Source organism: Manacus vitellinus, unplaced genomic scaffold (assembly GCF_001715985.3).
Source record: "Manacus vitellinus isolate BGI_N305 unplaced genomic scaffold, ASM171598v3 scaffold_14_pilon, whole genome shotgun sequence".
NCBI lineage: Eukaryota > Metazoa > Chordata > Aves > Passeriformes > Pipridae > Manacus > Manacus vitellinus.
Window position 1 is genome coordinate 7574760 of NW_021939063.1, and position 20599 is coordinate 7595358.

At 42.5% G+C, this 20599-nt stretch overlaps 1 protein-coding gene across 20 annotated transcripts in view; it reads left to right on the top strand.

Annotated features, from left to right (window-relative positions):
• The window catches only part of CADPS (calcium dependent secretion activator), a 210835-nt gene that overhangs the window by 139373 nt on the left and 50863 nt on the right, over positions 1-20599 (top strand). For 6 of the 20 annotated variants that reach the window (XM_025894687.2, XM_025894690.2, XM_025894693.2 and 3 more), the window contains 7 exons: positions 387-488; positions 1321-1384; positions 2152-2275; positions 5598-5615; positions 14663-14769; positions 16006-16014; positions 20172-20328. In XM_025894687.2, coding sequence (XP_025750472.1) covers positions 387-488; positions 1321-1384; positions 2152-2275; positions 5598-5615; positions 14663-14769; positions 16006-16014; positions 20172-20328 — 581 coding nt within the window. Of the gene's footprint in view, positions 1-386; positions 489-1320; positions 1385-2151; positions 2276-4664; positions 4734-5597; positions 5616-14662; positions 14770-16005; positions 16015-20171; positions 20329-20599 lie in introns of all 20 variants that reach the window. The other 14 variants (XM_025894706.2, XM_025894691.2, XM_025894696.2 and 11 more) reach the window with 5 other exon arrangements.

Genomic DNA, 20599 nt, shown 5'->3' on the forward strand with positions numbered 1-20599 from the left:
TGCAGAAATTCAGTCTCTGTTTTGCCGGCAATGGGCCCAATCCTGCAGCGAGAGCTGGCATTGCACTCCGTACATATACCTGTATTTACGGGGAAATCTGCTTTTCCCAACTTATCTAATAAGGAAAATAAAGGGGAAGGGGGGGCTTCCACATCTAGATTATCACTCTGAGAGAGGATATTTGTTTATTTTTGATACCTTGGCAGCAGTTCTGCTGCAACCACCCATGTCTCGGCATGGCACTTCCCCTGTCCAGAAGTTGATGGACATGACTTCCCCATGTCTCGCAGTTGATGAAGTCCCTTTTGGAAAAGGCAGTGTGCAGTGGGGATGAGGTACCAGGGTGCTGAGGTGGAACCCAAATCACTGTGACATTTCTCTTCCAGGCCTGACGGGATAGGGACTGTGACCGTGGACGAGAAAGAGCGCTTTGAAGAGATCAAGGAGCGGCTTCGTGTGCTTCTGGAGAACCAGATCACGCATTTCAGGTAAAGGCAGAGAGCCCAGGCTGGATGTGAGAGGACTGATTTCCTCCCAGCTCCCTCCCATAAGCAGCAAAGCCAAAAGGCAGGTTCTGAATGCATACAGGAATTTTGCATAAGTGACACAGACCTACACAGGGCAGTGCAGCATGTTTATAGCTGGAGTGTGATTTTAAATATATATCCTTTAAAGGATATCTCAAACCATCTTGCTCTCATAGGCATGGTAAAGCTGTGGATTTTTTCTAAAATATAACAACAAAAAAATCCCTTATCCTCTTATATCTCTGTTCCTCTCAGTTATTACCCACTTACTTTCCCTTCTCCCTGGTATTGACAGGCAGGGCTTTCTGCAAGGATGTCACAGTATGGGAAGGATGGATGCTCCCCCACAAAAAGGGATGAATGGCTCCCACTACACCGGTCAGGTCAGGCAGATTGTGCATGTTCACACACAGATCAGCAATGTGAGTTACCTACAGCCTGGTGCATCTCCAGGTCTCCAGCTGGAAGTTAATGTCCTTTCCAGAGAAGCTTTTTCCCCCCATTTTTACAAGATGCTATTTATCTCTTTCCTAGGAGATATAAAAACTCTCCAGGTGACACCCAGATTTAAGAAACTGCTGCAACTATCAGCTTACAACTAAGCTATATTCTGTTTTGCTGCCTTAGTGTCCCCAGCAAACCCTTTCAGAAAGTTCCTCTGTAGAAAGACTGCTCGTTCCAGGCAGATGGACTAGGGAATTTCTTGGGCATATTTAGGAAAGCATCTTTATAGCTCAGGAAAGGCTTGTTCACATGCACCTGGTCTGGTATTGACATGATATGTTTTTTCTAGGTACTGCTTTCCATTTGGCCGTCCCGAGGGTGCACTGAAAGCCACTCTGTCGCTGCTGGAAAGGGTAAGCATAAAACCAGCAGAGAGTCATTCAAATTACCTTTATTCATGTACCTTTCCATCTAGAAGAGCTTGAGGAGCTGTTGGCTTTGCATAGGACATACAGTTAATAATAGTTAACATTGAAGTGTGGGTATTTAGGTGTCTCTCCTGCTTCTGCTTGAAGGCAGGTGTGTAGCCTGGCCACTAAGGGCAGCACAGCCTGTGTCTGTGTTGATATGTGAGGGTGGAGGATCTCCCTGGAAAGGAGCCACACCACAGATCCTTGTCAGCGATGCCTGGCTGCTGCCCAGTGAAATTCCCGTCTTCAGACAGACTTGTTCCCCCTGGATCTATGAAACCTGCTCACCATCATGCTCCCCATCCCTATTCCAGCCTTCCCGCTGCTCTGACATCCTTCTCACCTCTGCTAACCTGCCGTATGGCCAAGCTCAGACCCAAACCCAAGTCAGTGAGCAGAGCCTGGGAAGAGTAAAATATTGCCTGGCACTGGGCAAGCTGTTATGGATCTTAATGTCATGCCCTAAAAAATCATCAGCACAGATGTCAGGGCGTACCATAGGGTGCAGATACAGAAGGGGAATAATACAGGAGGGGTAGGTCCCACGTCTTAGGCTGGCCAAGGTGACCTTTTAGCAGGTCCTGCCTATTGTACACATGCCTCGAGAGCCACACAGCACTAGCATAGGGATATGGATGGATGTGCTGGGCTTGGAGAAAAGCAGTTCAGTGTGCCCGATGCCACAACAAATCAGATTTTCTTGTGTCAAGGTTCTGATGAAAGACATAGTTACTCCGGTCCCTCAAGAGGAGGTAAAAACAGTCATCCGTAAATGCTTGGAGCAAGCAGCTCTAGTCAATTATACTCGACTATCAGAGTATGCCAAAATTGAAGGTAAGGCTCTTTCTTTGCGAAATTACAATTTTTCTTATGTTTCTAGGTGGCAACTGTGGCTGGGAGCTATTTAAAAGAAGCTCATTTGCTATTTATTCTCTTGTCAATAAAACTGTTGTGATTCAGAATAATTTTTGTGGTGTTGGCTTCAGAAGCAGTTAAGAATGGAAGCTATGCAAAACGTTTCTTTTTCTGGAAAAGAGAGAGGAAACAGTTAACAAGAACTGCAGCTTTTTTTCTGTGATCGTTAGTGCATTTGGCCAGTGGTGTAGTATTCAGACTCACAGTCGTGGTTTTAAAAAACAAATTGAGAAATACTTGGGATGTCATCTTTGCAGCTGAAGGTATAGTGCAGCTAATTGCTTGTGACAGCTCAGGAAACGAATGAAAAATAAAAAGCTGAAAAACTGTTTAAATGTATGTTTAATTGTTTGTAGCCAATTTAAAATGTCTTTTTTTTCTGGGAGTGTTTCATTGTCTTTGCAGTTTGCTTAACAGTCATTGATCAGCGATCCCATACTTGCATCAGATTTCTTTCTTGTCACTCTAAATCTGGCATAGCTGATATTATTGACCTTTTAAGTTATGGGAGAATAATAACCAGTGACCAGAGACACATGTAGCCATCAAAAAGACATTTTAAAGTTTGCTGGAGGATATGTGTTACTGAAGCTCTGCGATACAGTCGTTCTTTACATGTTTTCAGTTTATGTTGGTACCCTGTTGGCTGCTGTTCCCAAGTTGAAACTCCCACCCAACTTTTTCCAAGTTCCCAATTGCTTAAACCTGTGTGTTCCAGATGAATGGTATGTTCTGCTCTACACTCTGGGTTTCTGTCATGTGTGATGTGAAGCTTTCCCACAGCCAAGATTATTGTTGTATGCCTATAGGACAATATTGAGAGGAGGAAAAAAAACCCCTAAAACTCCCTCTGATTTGTTCTTAGTTCTTGTTTACATGAAAAATTGGGTTGTTATTATATGGCAAATTGTCCAGGTTCTGTACATGACATGTCCTCTCTTTTTCCATTTTTTTTTTCTGTCTAATGATGCAAATTGTGTACCAGTGGTAATGAATTCATTGTTATGCATCCAGCGAGAAACACTTAAGAATTGGGCACTAAAAGGATGTTTATCAACTCTTGACTTGGTAATGAGTGACAAAAATAGAGAAGGAACGAAGGTTTCATAAGCACTGTATTATCAGGCAATTTATCAAAGTACTCAACTTCACAGGATATTTTAATTGGTGTATTCTGTAAAATGCAATGTTTAAATATACTTGACAAGGATGGAGGACTGAGAATCAAAAGCAGCTTTTCTGTTGATGGATGCTTTCTACCCAGGGCTGGCTCCCTTAGGTTCTCTGTGTAAATATCACTAACTCGTTGGTAAGATTTGCTCTCTTCTTTCAGATAAATCTATGCAAAAACAAACTTTATGATCTGTAAGTAAAAATGCATTCATTTCCAAAGTAGAACAGTTAGTGTGTACTTTTCCTTTTGTGCCTCAATTCTTCTTGGTTGTGTTAATTATCTGCCCTCTTTTTTGCACTGTGACTTTTAGGTCTGGGAATACTTTGAAGCAACAAACCTATTTTTTTTCCAGCTGCCTTTTCAGGGAAATAGTTCATTCCACACTATCTGCTCTCTTCTGCTTTTCTCCTCCTTTATCTGTGATTGGCCACAGCCACTTTTTGATGCTATTTCTACAAAAGTGGTTGTAACACCAATTTCCAAGCATGCTGGGATTGTTAATTCGAACAACCCAACATCCGCCAGCTGCATGCATCAGGTTTTCTCTCATGAGCATAGTCCACTAGATGTTCTAATGCTTCCTTAGAAGAGCAAATGCCACGTTTCTCTTGGTGAGACACGTTCCTGCACGCCGTACATGGCTTTGAAATCTTGCTTTTGAAAGCTGACATTTGAATAGCCACATGTTGAAGGGACTTTTGTCAGAGATGAAGAACCAAATCAGTGGCAGCAATGCTTGAGGCTATGCTTATGAAGAAATACCTGTGAAAGCCTTAGATACTGAAGGCTGAAATCCTTAGTATCTTGGAGCCTTAAACCAATGAAATTCTATTTCCCTCTATTCATGATGTTTTGATCATTATATTCTGCAAACAGTTCAGAGCAAACCTTTAGAGTCATGGTCACAGCCTCTCTTGTGACTCATGGGCATGCTGAATGGTTAATCCAGTAGATCTCAAATTTTAACCCTCCTTTTTTTTCTTTTTTTTTTTCTTCTTTTTATCCTGTATGTTTCCCAAAATACTCTGTGGCTACTTTCCTTTTAACCTGATATGAAGTTTTCCTCTGACCTATAGCCTATAACCTCTTTACTTCTGACCTAAGCCTCTTGCATGCCCAAATCCTCTTTTATAGGGAAAAAGAGAGAAATGTATGAGCATCCTGTCTTCTGCTTGGCCTCTCAAGTGATGGATTTAACCATTCGTGAGTACCTACCACCCTCCTCTCCATGCTGTCCTCGCTCTCTCTGTTCTCATTACCTCAAGAAAGTCCAGATCCAAACCAACTCACTCTCCTTGCTTCAAGTCTTTTAGCATTGGCTTGTCTGTTGCTTCTGTCTGTGAAACCCAGTGTGAGAAGTCCAGTCACTTTTTATCAGCCTAAACCAGGTTAGACAATTAACCCATCTGTTTGTGACAAACTCAGACCGTCTGTAAGTTTTTTCAGTTCTTCTTTATGTCCGTGACCTGAATGCATTTTTACTTTGCTTCTGTGTAACCCCAATTTGTAAAGTGCTTGTCACTGGTACACAATCAAAAGGTAGCAGCTACATCGGGGAGAAGTGAGCTAGAGGTCAGATAAAGGACACTTGGAAAAAGCCATCCCTTTGCCTGCGTATAAGATCTTCACCCAATCCTGTGTTTAAGATCGTTTAAGGCTGTCCTTTCTCTGTACATCAGATCTTAATGTCTCCTGTCTGTTAGCTCTCGAGCGGAAGGATGCACTTTACTTGCTCTCCTCCTCGATTTTTTTACTTACTCCTTTGCACCGAGCTCTGGAGGGGACATCCCGACCCCGCTGTCACTCGGAGATCCCCTCTGTGTCCTCAGAGCTCGCCCTCTCTGGTTTTCTATTTGTGCAGCGTTTTCTCTCACCTCCGTGAAAGGAGCCTCCTTTGGTAACCCCACGCTTGGGGGGTGGGGGGCGAGACGGGGCGACTTTTCTTCTTTTCAAATGTCATATATCACGCATAACTGGGGGGCTGTGCGGTCCACTTGCTCATTAATCCTGCATATCTGTTCTTGTTTCTCTCTTTTCTCTCCTTGTTGCTTTCTCTCTTTCATATAGAGAATCAAAAGGACGCAGGTGAACAATTGTATATGCATTATAAATTGTTAGGACTGTTGAGTTATATTTATTTTGTTTTCTATTTTCATAGCTCCTTAAGATATGTACTCCTTCAGGCTGAAAATGGAGATGCATTGATACTTAAGGAGTTAATTTGTGCTGTCTACATAATCTCCTTTTCCTCCTTCCATAGACCAGAGTGTAGATTAGAAGTACCCTATAGATTAGAAGTACCCTATAGAGATGTAGTGTCTTCTTAGGAGATAGTTGTAGAGGAGAATCTAGTCTTTGTAAAGAGAAAGTTTCTTGTTTTCCAAAAGAACTGCAACTCATTTTGGGTGAAAAAATGTTGGTGATTTGGCCATTAATTTTCCACACCTAACAAACACATTTATAACTAAACTAACGTTCATTTTTGGTTTCCATACCTTCTGTTTTATGCCCTTATGAGAGGACTGGGTTTTTCTTTATTTCTATTTTTTTGTTAGTGTGTAACAAACAATCCAGTGGGACAGAAGTTGTGTTTGTCTCTCGTTTATAACCTGTGGTGACATGTAACAAGGCAAAGGCTCAGCTCAAGTGCCCGTCTCTGCAGAAGGGATGGTGGAGCTCTGCAGCCCCTGGTCTCGTTTCTGTTGTATCCCAGAGTCCTAGTTCCAAAGTCCTTGAAACCTGAACTGTTCATTATTTTTGTGAGTAGATTGTTCTGTTTTGTGGGAAAAAAAAAAAAAAAAGGATCAGGTTGATTTCAGCTCTGTTTGCAAAGGGAAATTGCTTCAGAAGAGCAGTACAAGAAGCTGGGCCAGGTTCTGGCTTCCCCAGACCTCCTCATCTCAAATTTGGCCCATAATCTATTGCATGACATTAAAATTAATTGTGAATAAAAATCAATATTTAGAAAATGGAAAATAATTTTTCCTCGCAGCTATAAAAGGTGCAAATAAACAAAGAGCAAATAGAACAATCCCAATTATTACCATTAACTGCAGCAGTTAAAGTGAGCACAGGCTGTTGTGCATTAACCACAGTAAATGCACTAAGCATCATTCTAGCTGCAATGGCCCATTGCATGCCTACAGTTTAGAAATTCAGAAGGATATTCCTACAGCCCACTTCATTTAAAAATAAACTTGCTTCTTCTCTATGCTTGGAGCGAGTGACAGGGCACAAGGAGTTGTGACTCTGCTGCTTTGTGCCCACAAATCTCCCTTTGTCTTACATGAAAAATTTTCAGGCAAGGTCAGCAGGACTCAACTTGAAACCAGTTCCTCAGCTTAAGTGGAGTCAAAAGTGACTGGGGTTTGGCCTGACTTTTTATTTATTTTGCCAGAAGCAAGAATAAAAATAAGATACTGAAAACAACTTCTTAAACACACAAATGTCACCCTTTGATGTCCTTTCTCCTGAGTAGTGTGTAGTCTCTTACCATGCTTTAAAATTTTGAAATAGAACATTAAACAGGAAACTATGTTAAAAGAATTAAAATTAATTGCTTGCTTTAATTATTGATTAGACAAAACTACTAACAGATTAATAAGTGTAACCTTTTAATAAGTGTTTGTCTATTTATATAAGTCGGGAATCCACAATTCCTTTGGAAGAGAATAACTTCTCCGTCCCTTGTGCACAGGGTTTGTGAAATGTGCTGCACTGTGTTGGAGTGCTGTGGCACTCCCATGAACACGAGTGCAACCTTGCACTGGTGGAGTTGGGTACAGGCAGCTCTAGAGATGGTGCCAACCAAGGCAATAGTTGTAAGCTTGACAATTGATTGGTTTGATGTAAGACTGGTTTGGTTTTTTTTTTAGTTTTCAGACCAAATATTTCTCATATTGCAGTTTGGGTTTGGTCTCTGTAAAGAGAGGCTTCTCGTGGTAGTGCTGAGTTGGTGCACACAGATGAGAAACAAAGATAGGTCTCGCCTCGGGGTGGCAGAGCACTGGGATGTCTCCTGGAAAACAGAGGGACCCACTGAACTCCTATTGCACTGTCACCAAGGGAAATCATCTACTCTATCCAAACATGTCAGGTTTTTGCTTCTCTGGCAGCCACTCCATCCCCTTGCAAGGAAGCAGGGCTCCCGAGACACCACATCTCACCACACTGGTGAGCACTGTCCTCCCAGGACAGACTGACAGGGAAGCCAGACTTCCCCTGAAAACACACCCGGTGGTGATGCCAGGGTGGGTGTGAGGCTGAAACCCAGTCAGGGTGGGGGGCAGTGCTGCCCACAGAGCAGTGAGGGGCAGCTGCAGTGGCCGTGCAGAAGCAGGCATCTCCCAGGTGCCTGCGCCGGGCTGGGGACCCGGGCGCACCCCCAGGAGAGGGACTGAGCACAGTCTTGGGCTGCATCAGCCCCAGCTGGCACCAGCCATGGAGCATCTTGCACGTACAGTCGCTCCAGCAGGCGTGGAAGGCGTCCTCCGCTGAGGAAGCAGGAGCAGGAGAGGTTGGTTTGAGACTAGAGCGATACAGCAGGTTGTTAAGAAGCAGTGGTATTTTTCAAGGCGCTCGCACTGGCCCTTGTCACAGTCCCATGCTCACTTTACGTCACTCGCCTTCCCTATTTCTGGATCCCAGCCTGGGAAGCTCTGTGCTTATATTCGTAACTCTCAGCTGAGGAGCTGAGCTGCCTGACGATTAATCAGGTCCGAGACAAGGAGAGGTCCTGTATGATTTGTCAGCCCAGCCCCTGCTGGGCAATCCCTCCAGCATTTTTGGTGAACCCCAAAGCTTAAAAAGAACATAAAATTATATTCCTCACATAAATACAGATGCAAAATGTATGGAAACATCCATCTTTTTATGTGAGGGTATAGGCTGAAGTCATTAATAAATCCTACACTTTCACTCAGACATGACAACCTGTATCCATGTGCTGCCGAAATGCTGCTTTATTTGTTTCATTCCTTGAAGTGGCATTCAGTTGTGTTTAATGAAGAATCGTTATGTAGCTTCTGAGATTTCCTCTTGCCCTTTCAAAGGCAGTGTTTAGAGCAGTACAAAGTTATTACAAGAGGTTCAGAAATCCGAACATCTACATTCTGACATTATGTTTCTACAAGTCTCTCACCAACTGTGGAGGAACTTGCTGCCTGGGGCATGACACACAGTTCAGATAGGCACAAATTCTTCACTAGACTCAGTAATGATCAGAAAATCAGGAGATCAGTTCACTTGGCAGTATGTTGAGGTTTTGAGGTGAACTGGAGTCTCTTGCTGAGTTGAAAAAAAACCATTTTTTTCATGATTTTTTTTCTTGCCTTTAAGATAACACATCTAATTTTGAAAGAAAGAATATTGTTACTGAAATCCCTTTCAGATATGCAAATTCATTTTATGAATATAATAAAAGGCTGTTTTGCCTTGTCCATTATGGCTAAGTCCATTATTCTTTACAATTGTCTTGATAACAGCAGCTTTTTATATCATTTTGATGATTGGCTTGCAAAAGAATGCACATATAACACTTAGATACTAAGGCCGTTGGCAAGGGTCATATAGTTTTAGTTATTCCAAGGAAATCCTTAAATCAGTAGCTACAAAAATACAAATTATAAAAAATACAAAAAGTCAATAATACTCTTCTATTGCAAGTGTGATTCTTACTATGGTTGATGTAACCCATGTAGCAGAAGTCATGGTGCTGAGTGAAAAACATGTAGTTTGAAAATCTTTCAGTCTGTAAATTCACACACAATGAATTGTGTGCAATAACACACCCAAAGTAGCACAGATTTAACAATGTACCTGTTATACTCATTGCAGGCTGAAGCTTATTTCAAGCACAAACCCAGAATTTGCCAAGTAATTTGAGCTTCTGCAAGTATTTTATTCGCCAGTATCACAGAGAAGCATAAAAACCTTTGGCAGAAATTTGTCCAGGAAAGCACTTTGTCAGGTTGTTGGTAAGGAAGAAGCTGCTCCTGCCTCTGATTTCAGTGATGAAGGTGTTTAAATCCTACCCATCTGACACACATGAGGAGCAAATACAAGAGCATTTCTGATACTAAACTGCCTGTGGTGAGGGATTAGAGAGGAAAAGGACAGGGAAAAAAGAAAAGCCAAAGTGAAACAAAACCTATCACACACACTGCAGCTCTTCACTAGCAAGTACCATAAAACCCATCCAGCCTTACATGTCTCCCTCTCTCCGAGCGGGAGCTGAGCCACCCCTGAAAGGTGGAGTCCCTCAAAGGGACCTCACGTGCCATCTTGAGGACCTGGACCCAGAGAAACACATAAACTCCATAGGGCATGGCAGTCACAGCCCCATTTCTGTCTAAATTCACAGAGGAAATTAATCTTTTTCCTTAGCCAGACCTTAATCTTTTAAATTTTCTTGCCATAAAGAGACAACAAAGAAAAGCATGGGTTGGGACTCACAGGGTGTTCAGTGCCCCCAGGAACAGAGAGAACTTTTCTCCTTTCGCTCCAGGTGGTTTTGCAGCCGTAGTGCAAGAGCCTTGAATTTGGGTCTGAAAAATTGGAATTAAACAAAAGAGCTGAATATTTGTGCAGATTGGGCCAGATCAGAATTATATCAAGAGTTTGTTGCTTATCCTGCTGCAATGCCTTGTGGAAGCTTGTTTCCAAGAGCGGGTGGTGGCAGGGGGATGCCAGGAGCAGGGGAAGGTGCTTGGGGGGGTCTCACAGAAGTGAGAGCCACCCCGGGGCACTGTGCTGACAACTGCACAGCGGGAGCCTCCTCCAAGCTGTTCTGTACGCTCTGCACTAGCGACTCGTGAAGATGCTGCTGCATCTCTTGCTTTTTCCTCCTCCTCCTTCTCTGTTAATGACTTTTCCCTGGGACAGAAAACACTTGCACTAGTCAGGCCCATTCAACACTCTGGAGTCTGCATGTCCATGAAGTCTGTTTTTTGATGGGTAGCTGTTGGGGGTGCAGGGGCTGGACTCACATTTAAGGATGCTTGAGGGTTGCAATGCTGAGGTGTGCAATGAGTTGCAATTCTGGGATGGGGGCAGTATTAAGAGGAACTCTCTTTGACACCCCCAACTTTGGCACCCAACAGGCTCCCCTGGGTGGTGAGGGTTTCCCAGCCCACTATTGTCACATGCAGATGGGAGGAGATGTGCAATCCCCTCTGCCCACCACCGTCCCTTCCCATCCAGGGACCTTGGCACAAACTGCTCTCCATAGTGAAGGGCAGTAAAATATTCTTTCTACATCTACATGTCAAGCTCAGGAGTCATTAGTGAGTAGCAAATTGAATTCTTGCTTATGTTTTAAATTAGAGTGAAAGTCATTAGGCCAATGCCCAAAAAGCAGTTATTTTTGTCACTTGAGGCTGAGAGGTTTAGTTCTGGGGACAAAGCCACTCTTGGTAAACATTGAACAAAGATCAGGATTACTCCAGAGATGGATGAATAGATTTGCTTTTCCTGTTACAAGAAAACAAGGAAAAATAAAAAAGCCAGGAACCAGTAGCTTAAATCTGAGAGTCTGAATTAATCATTACACAGCTTCAAAGGCTAAAAATATGTATGTGTGTGTGTGCACGCACGTGTGCGCTGTATGTGTGTTTATGTGTGTGTGTGTATATCCACATGTACTGAGAGGGGCACCAACCTAACTCACGCTCCTTAATGGTTTACTCGAGTATTCTTTATTATACTTTGATAAGTGTTATAATTCTGTCAGAATTAAAAGCAATCAGAAATCTCCTTTGCACAAGCCAACCGATTCTTTTTCCCCCCGCTGGAAAATGCAAGCGAAATGGCAAGGACTTTTGGCAATAGAATGTCCAGATAAATATGCCAGATTCCTTGCAAATGGCATGATTAAAAATAGTCACAATGCTGCTAAAAACTGTTATTAAAAGGAATAGAAACTATTGTGTTAATATATTCACAGTATATAATTTATTCTCTGGGTGTATGTAAAAGGAAAGGCTATTTTCTTTGAATTTTTCCTATGCTGATATTGTAAACTATATGACAGATGGGTCAAGTCCTGATTGCAGTATTCTAACATTTGGAATAGCAAGTAACATATTTGATAGAGCTGGCAAGTTTTTATATATGATTCAACCCAGAATATAAAAGCCACTAGAATTCCAAGTTGAAAATAATTAAATGAGCTGGAAACGATCAGGAACCACACATTTTTAAGTGACAGATTTTTTTACATGTTTAAATTGCACAAGAATATTTTATAGCTCCCTTTAACCAACAGTGACGTTTAAATCTAAAATGTGTAATTGATATTTGCAAAGCAATTAATTCCTGTGGCTCATTATTCTATTGCTAAATGTACCTAAGCATTGGGGCGCTGACTTCAAGTCATCTTTTTTAGTTCACCTTTTCTGAATTCCAGAGTTTTAACTGAATTAACCCATTTCAGTTTCCTCGTGGGACTGCATGAAGTGCAGTTTCATACTTGCATTGAATTTTTAGCTTTCTGATTGCACGGTACCGCAGGATGTTCGAATCTGCCGATTTCTAGAGTACGTGTTGTTAAATGGTGTCATTACCGTGCAATACTTCAAATACCAATGAGCAAAAAACCCAGCAGCTTATTCCATTTGTATTTGATCATTTCTGCTTATGTTCCTTTCGAAGTTTCCATCTTTTTGTCACTGTTTATGAAGTCATTTGTCTCTTTACTTTTGGCGTCTCTCTCCGTCATGCACAACAGCCCGTCCGCCCAAGCCTAAGCCACCGGCTGGGCCACCACCATCATCTCCTCAAACGCAGACTAACATGATAGATCATATGCTCAAAGGCATGGCCAAACAGCCGCCAAGTACTGTAATAGCCTTCCTTTCTTTTATTCAGTGGTTTTCTAGTCTAGCAGCCGCTTCTGTAGCAGTAGAAAGCTAGTTCTCATGTGCAGCTTTACACAAAATACCTAGCGCGATGTGGTAGGTTTTAGAGATTTAGAGGTAGCATTTATTTCAAAATGTCCACATTTTTTTGTCTAGCAATGTCTGACATATGCAACATTTTCAAATATCAACGTCAGCACAAAATAACATTGTTGTTGCATAACATTTTGCATGAAAACTATAAATATGTATGAGCTTTACATGATGTTGGATGAAATGTTTGATAAGTATATCGTATACGTTTCATGTAACTGTCAGTGCTCCAGCTATCTTAGCAGAATATTCTGATGTATAGTAACTTAACCAGGGAAATATTTAAAATAAGAAGGAAAAAAATTAAGATTGACATCTGCTGGCTGCCAAAGTTGTATAAGCATCAATATTTTCTTTAAAGACAGCATCTCTGAGCAGTTGTTCTTATTAACACTTTTGTCTTTTAGTTATATTTGAGAGCAGATCAGTGTTGCAAATGAGAATGGGTCTGATGCTGCTCTGATCAATGGAAAACCTTCCCCTTGGCTTCAGAGGTGCAGAAACAATCAGATCTTACTAAGGGACCTGTCTTTGAGCTCCTTTTGCAAAAGAAAGCAGTTTCTACTTGTAGCTGGTGAAGTGCTGGATTGAATAGGACAAAGACTAAGGAGTTAATCAGGAGCTCTGCAATTTCAGTATTTGCCCAATACATAATATTAAGGGGAGCCTGGATTTTTTTTTTCCACTGATACAAGAAACAAAAGGAAAACTGGATAAGAGACTCCCAGGGCCCCTATCTGTGACATACACCAGCAAAAGTGTAGAGTTCATTTGCATGGTGAACTAGCAAAAATACAGCATGTGTGGAAGGCTGGAGAGAGATGCCTAGCCAGCACCTCGCCTGTTGTCAGGACCCAGGCTTCCAGCTTAGCTGGGATCCTTTGGAAATCCCAGGGTGATTCCCAGTAGTGGCACTTCAGTACCTGCAGTGCTAGCAGTTTGCTGTGCCGGGGTCATGCAGTCTGCTCTACACTGCTCATTACAGATTGAATTGGTCATTTGGGGTTTTGGTGCTTCACTCATTTATGAGTTCTGTGGGTTTGATATCATGGAGAGGCCAAAATTCATGTTGGTGCAGAGGTGTGAACTGGCTGTGTAGTGCAAGGCTTCTCTTCGCCCTCACTGCATTAGAGAGCCAGCACTGGGACCTGGTTGTTAACTGGAGACACATGCCTATGGTCTGTGTGGTGACCTGGATCCCCAGGGAGCAGGTCTCCCACTCCGATTCTCCTCCAGGCAACCATCCCAAGGAGACTTTCCACACCCCAGGGCAGTGAGCTGCAGGATCAGCTCACAGAAACCTTCTTGGCTGCACTCAGCCAGCTCTGCAGAAGCTGTTGTTTAAGGAAAATGTGATTATTTTCTTTTTCTCTACATTATTTCTAGTGAAATACTCTTAAGTGTTCCATATTGTTAGCACCTCAGATTTTTAATGTGTTATTAATAATATAAATCACCTGGAAGAATACAGTTTAATTATTTTTTAGAGTTTTCAGAAAACGCTGCAAAATAACTCAGCATAGCTGAACACCAAGCTCCAGGATTTAAACTCTTTGGTTTGTTTTCCGGGGTTTTTGTTGTAAAGTTGCATCCCTTTTCCCATATAAATCTTACCTATGAACATGGGATTTACCACTTTCCACTCCCTCCAGCATGCATAACTCCTGACCCTTGTGGAGTTAAATCCTGGAGCAGGGCAGACCTGCAAGTTTTGCTTTCAGTAGCAGGTGACATTTAAATTGCTTGAGAGACAATTTATTACAAGTACAGACAGATTTGTTTGAATTGATCTTCTTAAAAGAATTTTAAAATAATACAGACACGATTCCTATAATAGCATCATCTACGTCGAAGGATACGTGTTTTTCATATATTAGTGGCCAGATGCTGTCTTTGGAGAATGTGATGTTCTTATTTGAGCTAATAAAGTGCCACCATAAAGCAAAACAACTCTGACAGTATTGTGAAATTTGGAGCTGGAGCACTGTATTTTCATAGTATAATAACGAATGTGGCTTTCTGGTTTGCTCAGTACTAATTATATAAGCATTTAACATATGCATGAAAAGATCTTTAAAGCTGTAGAATATTATGGGATTTTATTTTTTTTAACCTCTAAAATAACTTACTGTTCGTCTAGCTTTTCACCCTGCTTCCCTTTTAACTTGAGTTCTTGTACTACAGAGAATGTAGGCCGGTTAGTCACACCAGCTAAAAAGTTAGAAGATACAATACGTCTGGCAGAGTTGGTAATTGAAGTCCTACAGCAAAATGAAGAGCACCACGCAGAGGTGAGCAGCGGCGCCCGGCGAGGTCGTGTCCCCCAGGTCTTCAGCAAGCTCCGGTGGGAGCCTTGTATGTTTGGGTGATGTCTTCCCAAATGGTGCTGGGTTCTCTTCTTTAAAAGCCAAAAGTATTCTTAAGTAACGGTGCTCGAGTACAATGAAGGCAAAGTACAGTTCAGGAGGAATGTGTTTTCAGAGGGGAGGGAGGGCTAAAGGAGGAATTAATTAAGTTGTACTCTCCTCAATGTCAGTCTGCAGCCTTTCCAACAGCACTGGAGCTGAATCTGGCCAAATAATTCACCACCAACTACATACAAGAGCAAGCCTGTCCGCTTTCCAGAAAGGTTGTATTTCCAAATAATAACCTGTGTGTGTGCCTCCAGCCAGCATGAGCAGAGTCCCTGCAGCAGCTCCTGCTGTCCGGAGGGAAGCAAGGAAAACGACAACAAAACAGGACAATTCTCCTTTCTGTCCCTTTCTGAGCATTCAGGTTTCCCTGGGCCCCTACAGTACATGATTAACTCACCTGGTTTCCTGTTGGCCTCTTCTGTCTTGGCTTATTGGGAATACTTCAATTACTAGTCATGGAGGTTAGGATGAATTGTGTGTGCTCAGTTACTCATTATTTGGGTTATCTAAGGCCTAATGCCACTCTTAACTTTTCAAAGCACTTTGACAGGAAAAGTTCATGTTTTAAAACCACTGAAACCATGTCATAGTCATGTATAGACCAGAAAATCGTGAGGCTTGATCCTGGAAACACTTGATCTCACAGGCAGCTGGCATGGCTGGCTGTAGTCCTGCTCTCAGCACGTCAGGACATTTCTGCCCAAGCAGGTGATGTTGCATATCCATGTAAGTATTTGCAGGATTGAGCCCTGAGTTCTCTGTAAATCTGGTGCTCTTGAATGCCTATTGAGAAGGGAATAATTTTAAAATTCAGAGGGAATGGTTAATTGTTTATGATTGTAGTTATTGTAACACTCATTCACTATTTTCTCTTTTCCTTCCCGTCAATATATATATATATCTATATATACTCACTATATTTTGCATTAAAAGCATTTGATAAATAATTTCACAATCACCTAGAAATCATTCCGGTGTGTATTAAATTTGCAGTATAATTTTACTTATTGATAAATACACAACAATCCACAAAACCCAACTAATGCCTGACTGCATATTTAAATTTCCTCCCTGTTTTTCTACTGTTCATTCAATCTTGGATGATCCTGGCAGGGGAAAGAGGTATGTGACTAAACTGAATGAAACGAGTCACTCCTGTCATATTCCGTGCATGCCCTCTCAGTGCCATGTTTCCTACTGGGATTTTACCCGGGTTGCCCTCGCTTCTGTAACTTTGACCGAGGAATGTAACAGCAACTTCGAGTCGGCTGCTTGCAGGGCTGGTAGCCTGACACAGGAGGGTAAATGTGGCATAGCAGTCCAGTCCATGCATGCAGCAGTGGGTATATTTTACGAGCGCTGCAGTTACATCCCAACACAACCCTACCTGCCTGGACTCGCTCCTCAGCCTGTTGTTACCTGTCGTTTGCATTCACCTGATCTCTAGTACACTGTGGTGGAGATGGACTAAGTACTACACGAGTGCCTAGAATGGTAGTGGTCTTCTTCTGGTTTTGTCTGTATGTGCATTGTACTGGATATACAGTATTTATATGTAGAGAGAGAATATATGGGGTGAAGAGTGAAATAAAACTCATTTTTACAAAAGCAAGGGGTGCTCAAGAGCACTGCACTTGTGCACAAACTGTTTTATTCCACTCCTCACCAGCACAGGCTGGATATACAACTGGCTGGGAAGAAGCTGTTTTTTAAAACGCAGGTTATTTTAAAAAGAGTAGAGTTCTGAAGGAAGTGGTTACAGGACCGGTCGTGCTCAGCCAGCCTCACTGCCGAGATCACCAGGAGGAAGGCTCAGAACTGTTCTCCAGCATCTTTTGTGTCACAAGGTTTTGATTAGAGACAGAAGGTTAATGCCAACATGGATAGGAGGCATATCCCGGTCCCTTGTTCTGAACAGTGACCTGGAAGGGTGAAATCCATCTCTCTCCAGAGCCCGGCACACTGTCGGTGCGTTATTGGATCCCTGTCCTGAGGGTGGCTGTGGCATTTCAGCAGTGCACAGGCAGTTGGCCAGCTCTCTGCACACTTTGAATTGCACCCAAGGAAGAGAGAGAAGAGGCTGGGTGGTTTATCACTGATTTTTATTATGCGTTGTAGCCGTGTTATGCTGTCACAGTGCAATGAGAATTGCTGAGGCATTGCACTTCTTTTTTTTTTTTCTCCCGAACAATTCCAGGTGACTTTTTTTTTACATGTGGAAAATGTTTGACCTACTAGGTGCAACTCTTTGGTCTACTTTGGATATTTAGCAGAAAATTAAGTTGCACTGCTTACTGAAGAAATGCCTTATTTTACTGAAAAACAGCAGTTTTGCACTTAAAACATGCCCCATTTTCCCTACGTGGACATCCAGGCAGATTCCTTAATGAGAACGCAGAAAATAATGCTCTGAGCATGGAGAATGTTCAAAAATCATTACAAGAGGAGTACTGTGTCTAGTCAGTTGGGTTTGCCTTACTCATGAGAAGGAAGCAACCCAGCACAGGCAGAAATGCAGCAGAACCCGTGTGCCTATGTCTGTAATCTGGGAGCGGGAGGTCTCTGTCATTGTGTCATCTCTCCCATCAGATGTCTCCTAGCTCCTTTTCCCTTCCTCTAGATGACTGATGACAAATGCCAGAGACAATGCCATTCACCTATTTTTGAACTTGTGTTTTCTCTCTCTATGTATACATATGTGTATATGTATATATGTATCTTAACTCCTTGAGGTCATACATATATACATGTGTATCCATGTGTAAAATATACAATAATAGGTGTGTTTGGCTAGAAGCACACTTTTTTTTTTCCTCCTTTACATTGTGATTTAAACAAAACAGGTAAGTAGATGGTAAATAAATGCAATGTTACCATCTTGAAGGAGATTTTCTAAGTATGTCGTTATCTCTCCCACCGCAGGAAGGTCCTGCTCACTGAAACTAGGGAGGAGGTTGAGGATTCTGGCATAAGTTAGAGACTTACAGAACTGAAATTTGACTTTTCCAGCAAAAGGAGAAACTGTTACTGGTTTGGGCATTTTTTTTTTTTTCACCAATGATCACATGCTTTTCTTTTAATTTCTTTTTTAAAATAGCTTTCCCCCCCCTTTTTTGTGGAAGCAGGTTTTTATTGCAGGACTCTGAAGTGTTTATGTTGGTGTTTGTTACAGAAGATATTCTTTGGCCTCCTCTCTTTTCCTTCCCCCCAAAATCCCGGTTGCTGTTGGTCCTTCATACCGATCGCTCAGTGCCCACAGACCTGTGGGCAGTGTCTGGTGGTGACACCATAGCAGGCTCTGGGCAGGCAGAGGCACAGCCAGAGGAACCACATCAGAGCGAGAACAGCCCCAGCACCCTCCTTGAAAACCACAGCCAAGCTTTGCTAACCTAAGAGGACCCTCCCATTGCTAAGCACAGCTCCTTTCCCACCTGCTTTGGGGAGAAGGTTGGAGCGGGCATCGGGACCAGACTTGTGTCATGACGTTTTTGTTTCCTGTGTGGTCTCACAGTTTGATGCCTCCTGATGTGGCACTTGCAGGAATTCAGCCCTGTGCTTGGTTGGACACCAGCACCAAATGTGGGAGAAGAGCTGAAGAGCACCGCCCTCAGTGCTTAGCCCTGTGGACTCACTGCATCAACTCTGCAGATGCCCAAGGCCACCACCACTGCGACCACTGAGCCTGCTGAGCACCCCCTCAACAGTGCTGAGCAGCTTCATCTATGGGCCTGGGGCTGGGGACAGTTTGCAGACAAAGGAGTCTGCTGTAGCTGACTTGTCCCCATGCCATGACCACAGGGACACTCACCTCCTGGTGTTGCCGCTCTGGGCACGGGCAAGCACTGAAGCTGTGCCTTCATGGTACAGCCCACCTTGTCCACATCATCACCCCCATGACTGGGCAGGCCCAATCTAAGATTAGATTGGGATTTAGGTGGTTGTTGTGGTTATTTTGCATCTGAGAAGTCTGGACAAAACAGGAAAAATTAAAGGGGTCCATGGCAGTAACCTGGTTTGGGGGTGCTGCCCCCTCCCCATGGCCAAGTGAACCAGCAGCTGGAGTTGTGTTTTGCACATCAGTGCAGTTCTTCATCAGCGAATCAAAACTGAACCCTGAGAGAGTGAAAGCCCATTCTGCTTATTCATGTCTGCTAAAATCTGCAAAAAATACCCCTGCCTGGCTGGCAGTTCCTCTTCAAACTGATTCCTCTGTTCCCAGTCTCTTCCGTTTCATCTCCACTCTTGTGCCTATGCTAGAAATTTCTTTTTCTCACAGAGTGCCACAAAGTTATTCCTTAGATCCTTCAAGTCGCTGAGTAATTTCCCGTCACTTCAAAATGACAGCACATGGTCCTATCTACAGCACTTCTCATATTGCATGTTCCCAGCCAGAAGTGGCTTCTGAACACGCATGCATGCGTCCGCAGCATTCACATCTGAGCCATGTATGATGTGAATGTCACCTCAGAGAACCCGCACAGCCAATTCTAAGGACCCATGTGCATGAGAATGAGTTACTTCACTGATATTTTTTGGTTTTCAAGTTTAGACAATTTTTTCCTGCCTCTGTGAAAATATAGGCTTGCCGTAGATATTTTTGTTTTTTCACCTTGGCATGTTGATAGTAGAGCTTTGTAATGAGTTCCTAATCAGTAGCATCATGAAGGTGGTAGTGTGTTTCTATGGGCGTGTATAGCTAACCATGTAAAATGAACAGTGCTGTAATACTTTTACTGGTCATGTTTGAAATATCTTTAAAGGAGAGTGTGAGTGATTCAGGACAGATTTTAATGTCTCAGGCTTGTAGTTTTTCAAGACAAATGGAAGTAGCAAATCCAAGTAAAATTTAAACTGTTGAAAAACACAGCAGAAGACCCACAAGCACAGTGAAGAAACTCCCAAATTCCTATACTTTAGAATAAGAATTAGTTGATTTTTTTCTTATAATTAGCATCATTAAAGATTAATGAAGTTGTTTATTGTAAATTGAACAGATGAAACCTTCTTTGCCATGTTATAGCTGCGTGCCTTTACAGTGGAGCTCTGAACAGATCCTTTACAAGAAACCTTTTATCTTAGAATAGCAGTGCCTAATTCTGGGATTAGTATGACCCATGCAGGCTAGCACTCCAAAGCACTGTTCTCTTTACAATAAAGGTAGTTTCCATGGGATGCACTTTTTAAAATTTTTTTTTGGAGATAACGTGGCCTGACATCTTTCTCTGTGCTTTCTTAGAACTAACACACTTCTTTATTATCTTTTTCTACCAACTCTGAAGGCCTTTGCTTGGTGGTCAGACCTAATGGTTGAGCATGCGGAGACCTTCCTGTCACTGTTTGCAGTGGATATGGATGCTGCGTTAGAGGTGCAACCCCCAGACACCTGGGACAGCTTTCCGCTCTTTCAGCTCATAAACGATTCCCTCCGTAGTGACTGTATGTATTGTATTTTGATCATTTCCTTTTCAGTGGGCGGCTCAGGTTACTGATAGTACTTTCAGCCCCTCCGTACTGCAAAGAGAACTGAGATGAGTAGAGGTTTACAGTACATACTCTCGATTTTGTTCCATTGCCACTAGAAAAAAAAACCCACACAGACACCCCTTAAATGAAATGCCTCAGTCGAAGGTGAGAAGCTGAACTTTTATTTTGCTTCTTCTTCTCAAGTCTCTTGGTAATGGCTGCCTGATAAGCAGGAAATTAGGTA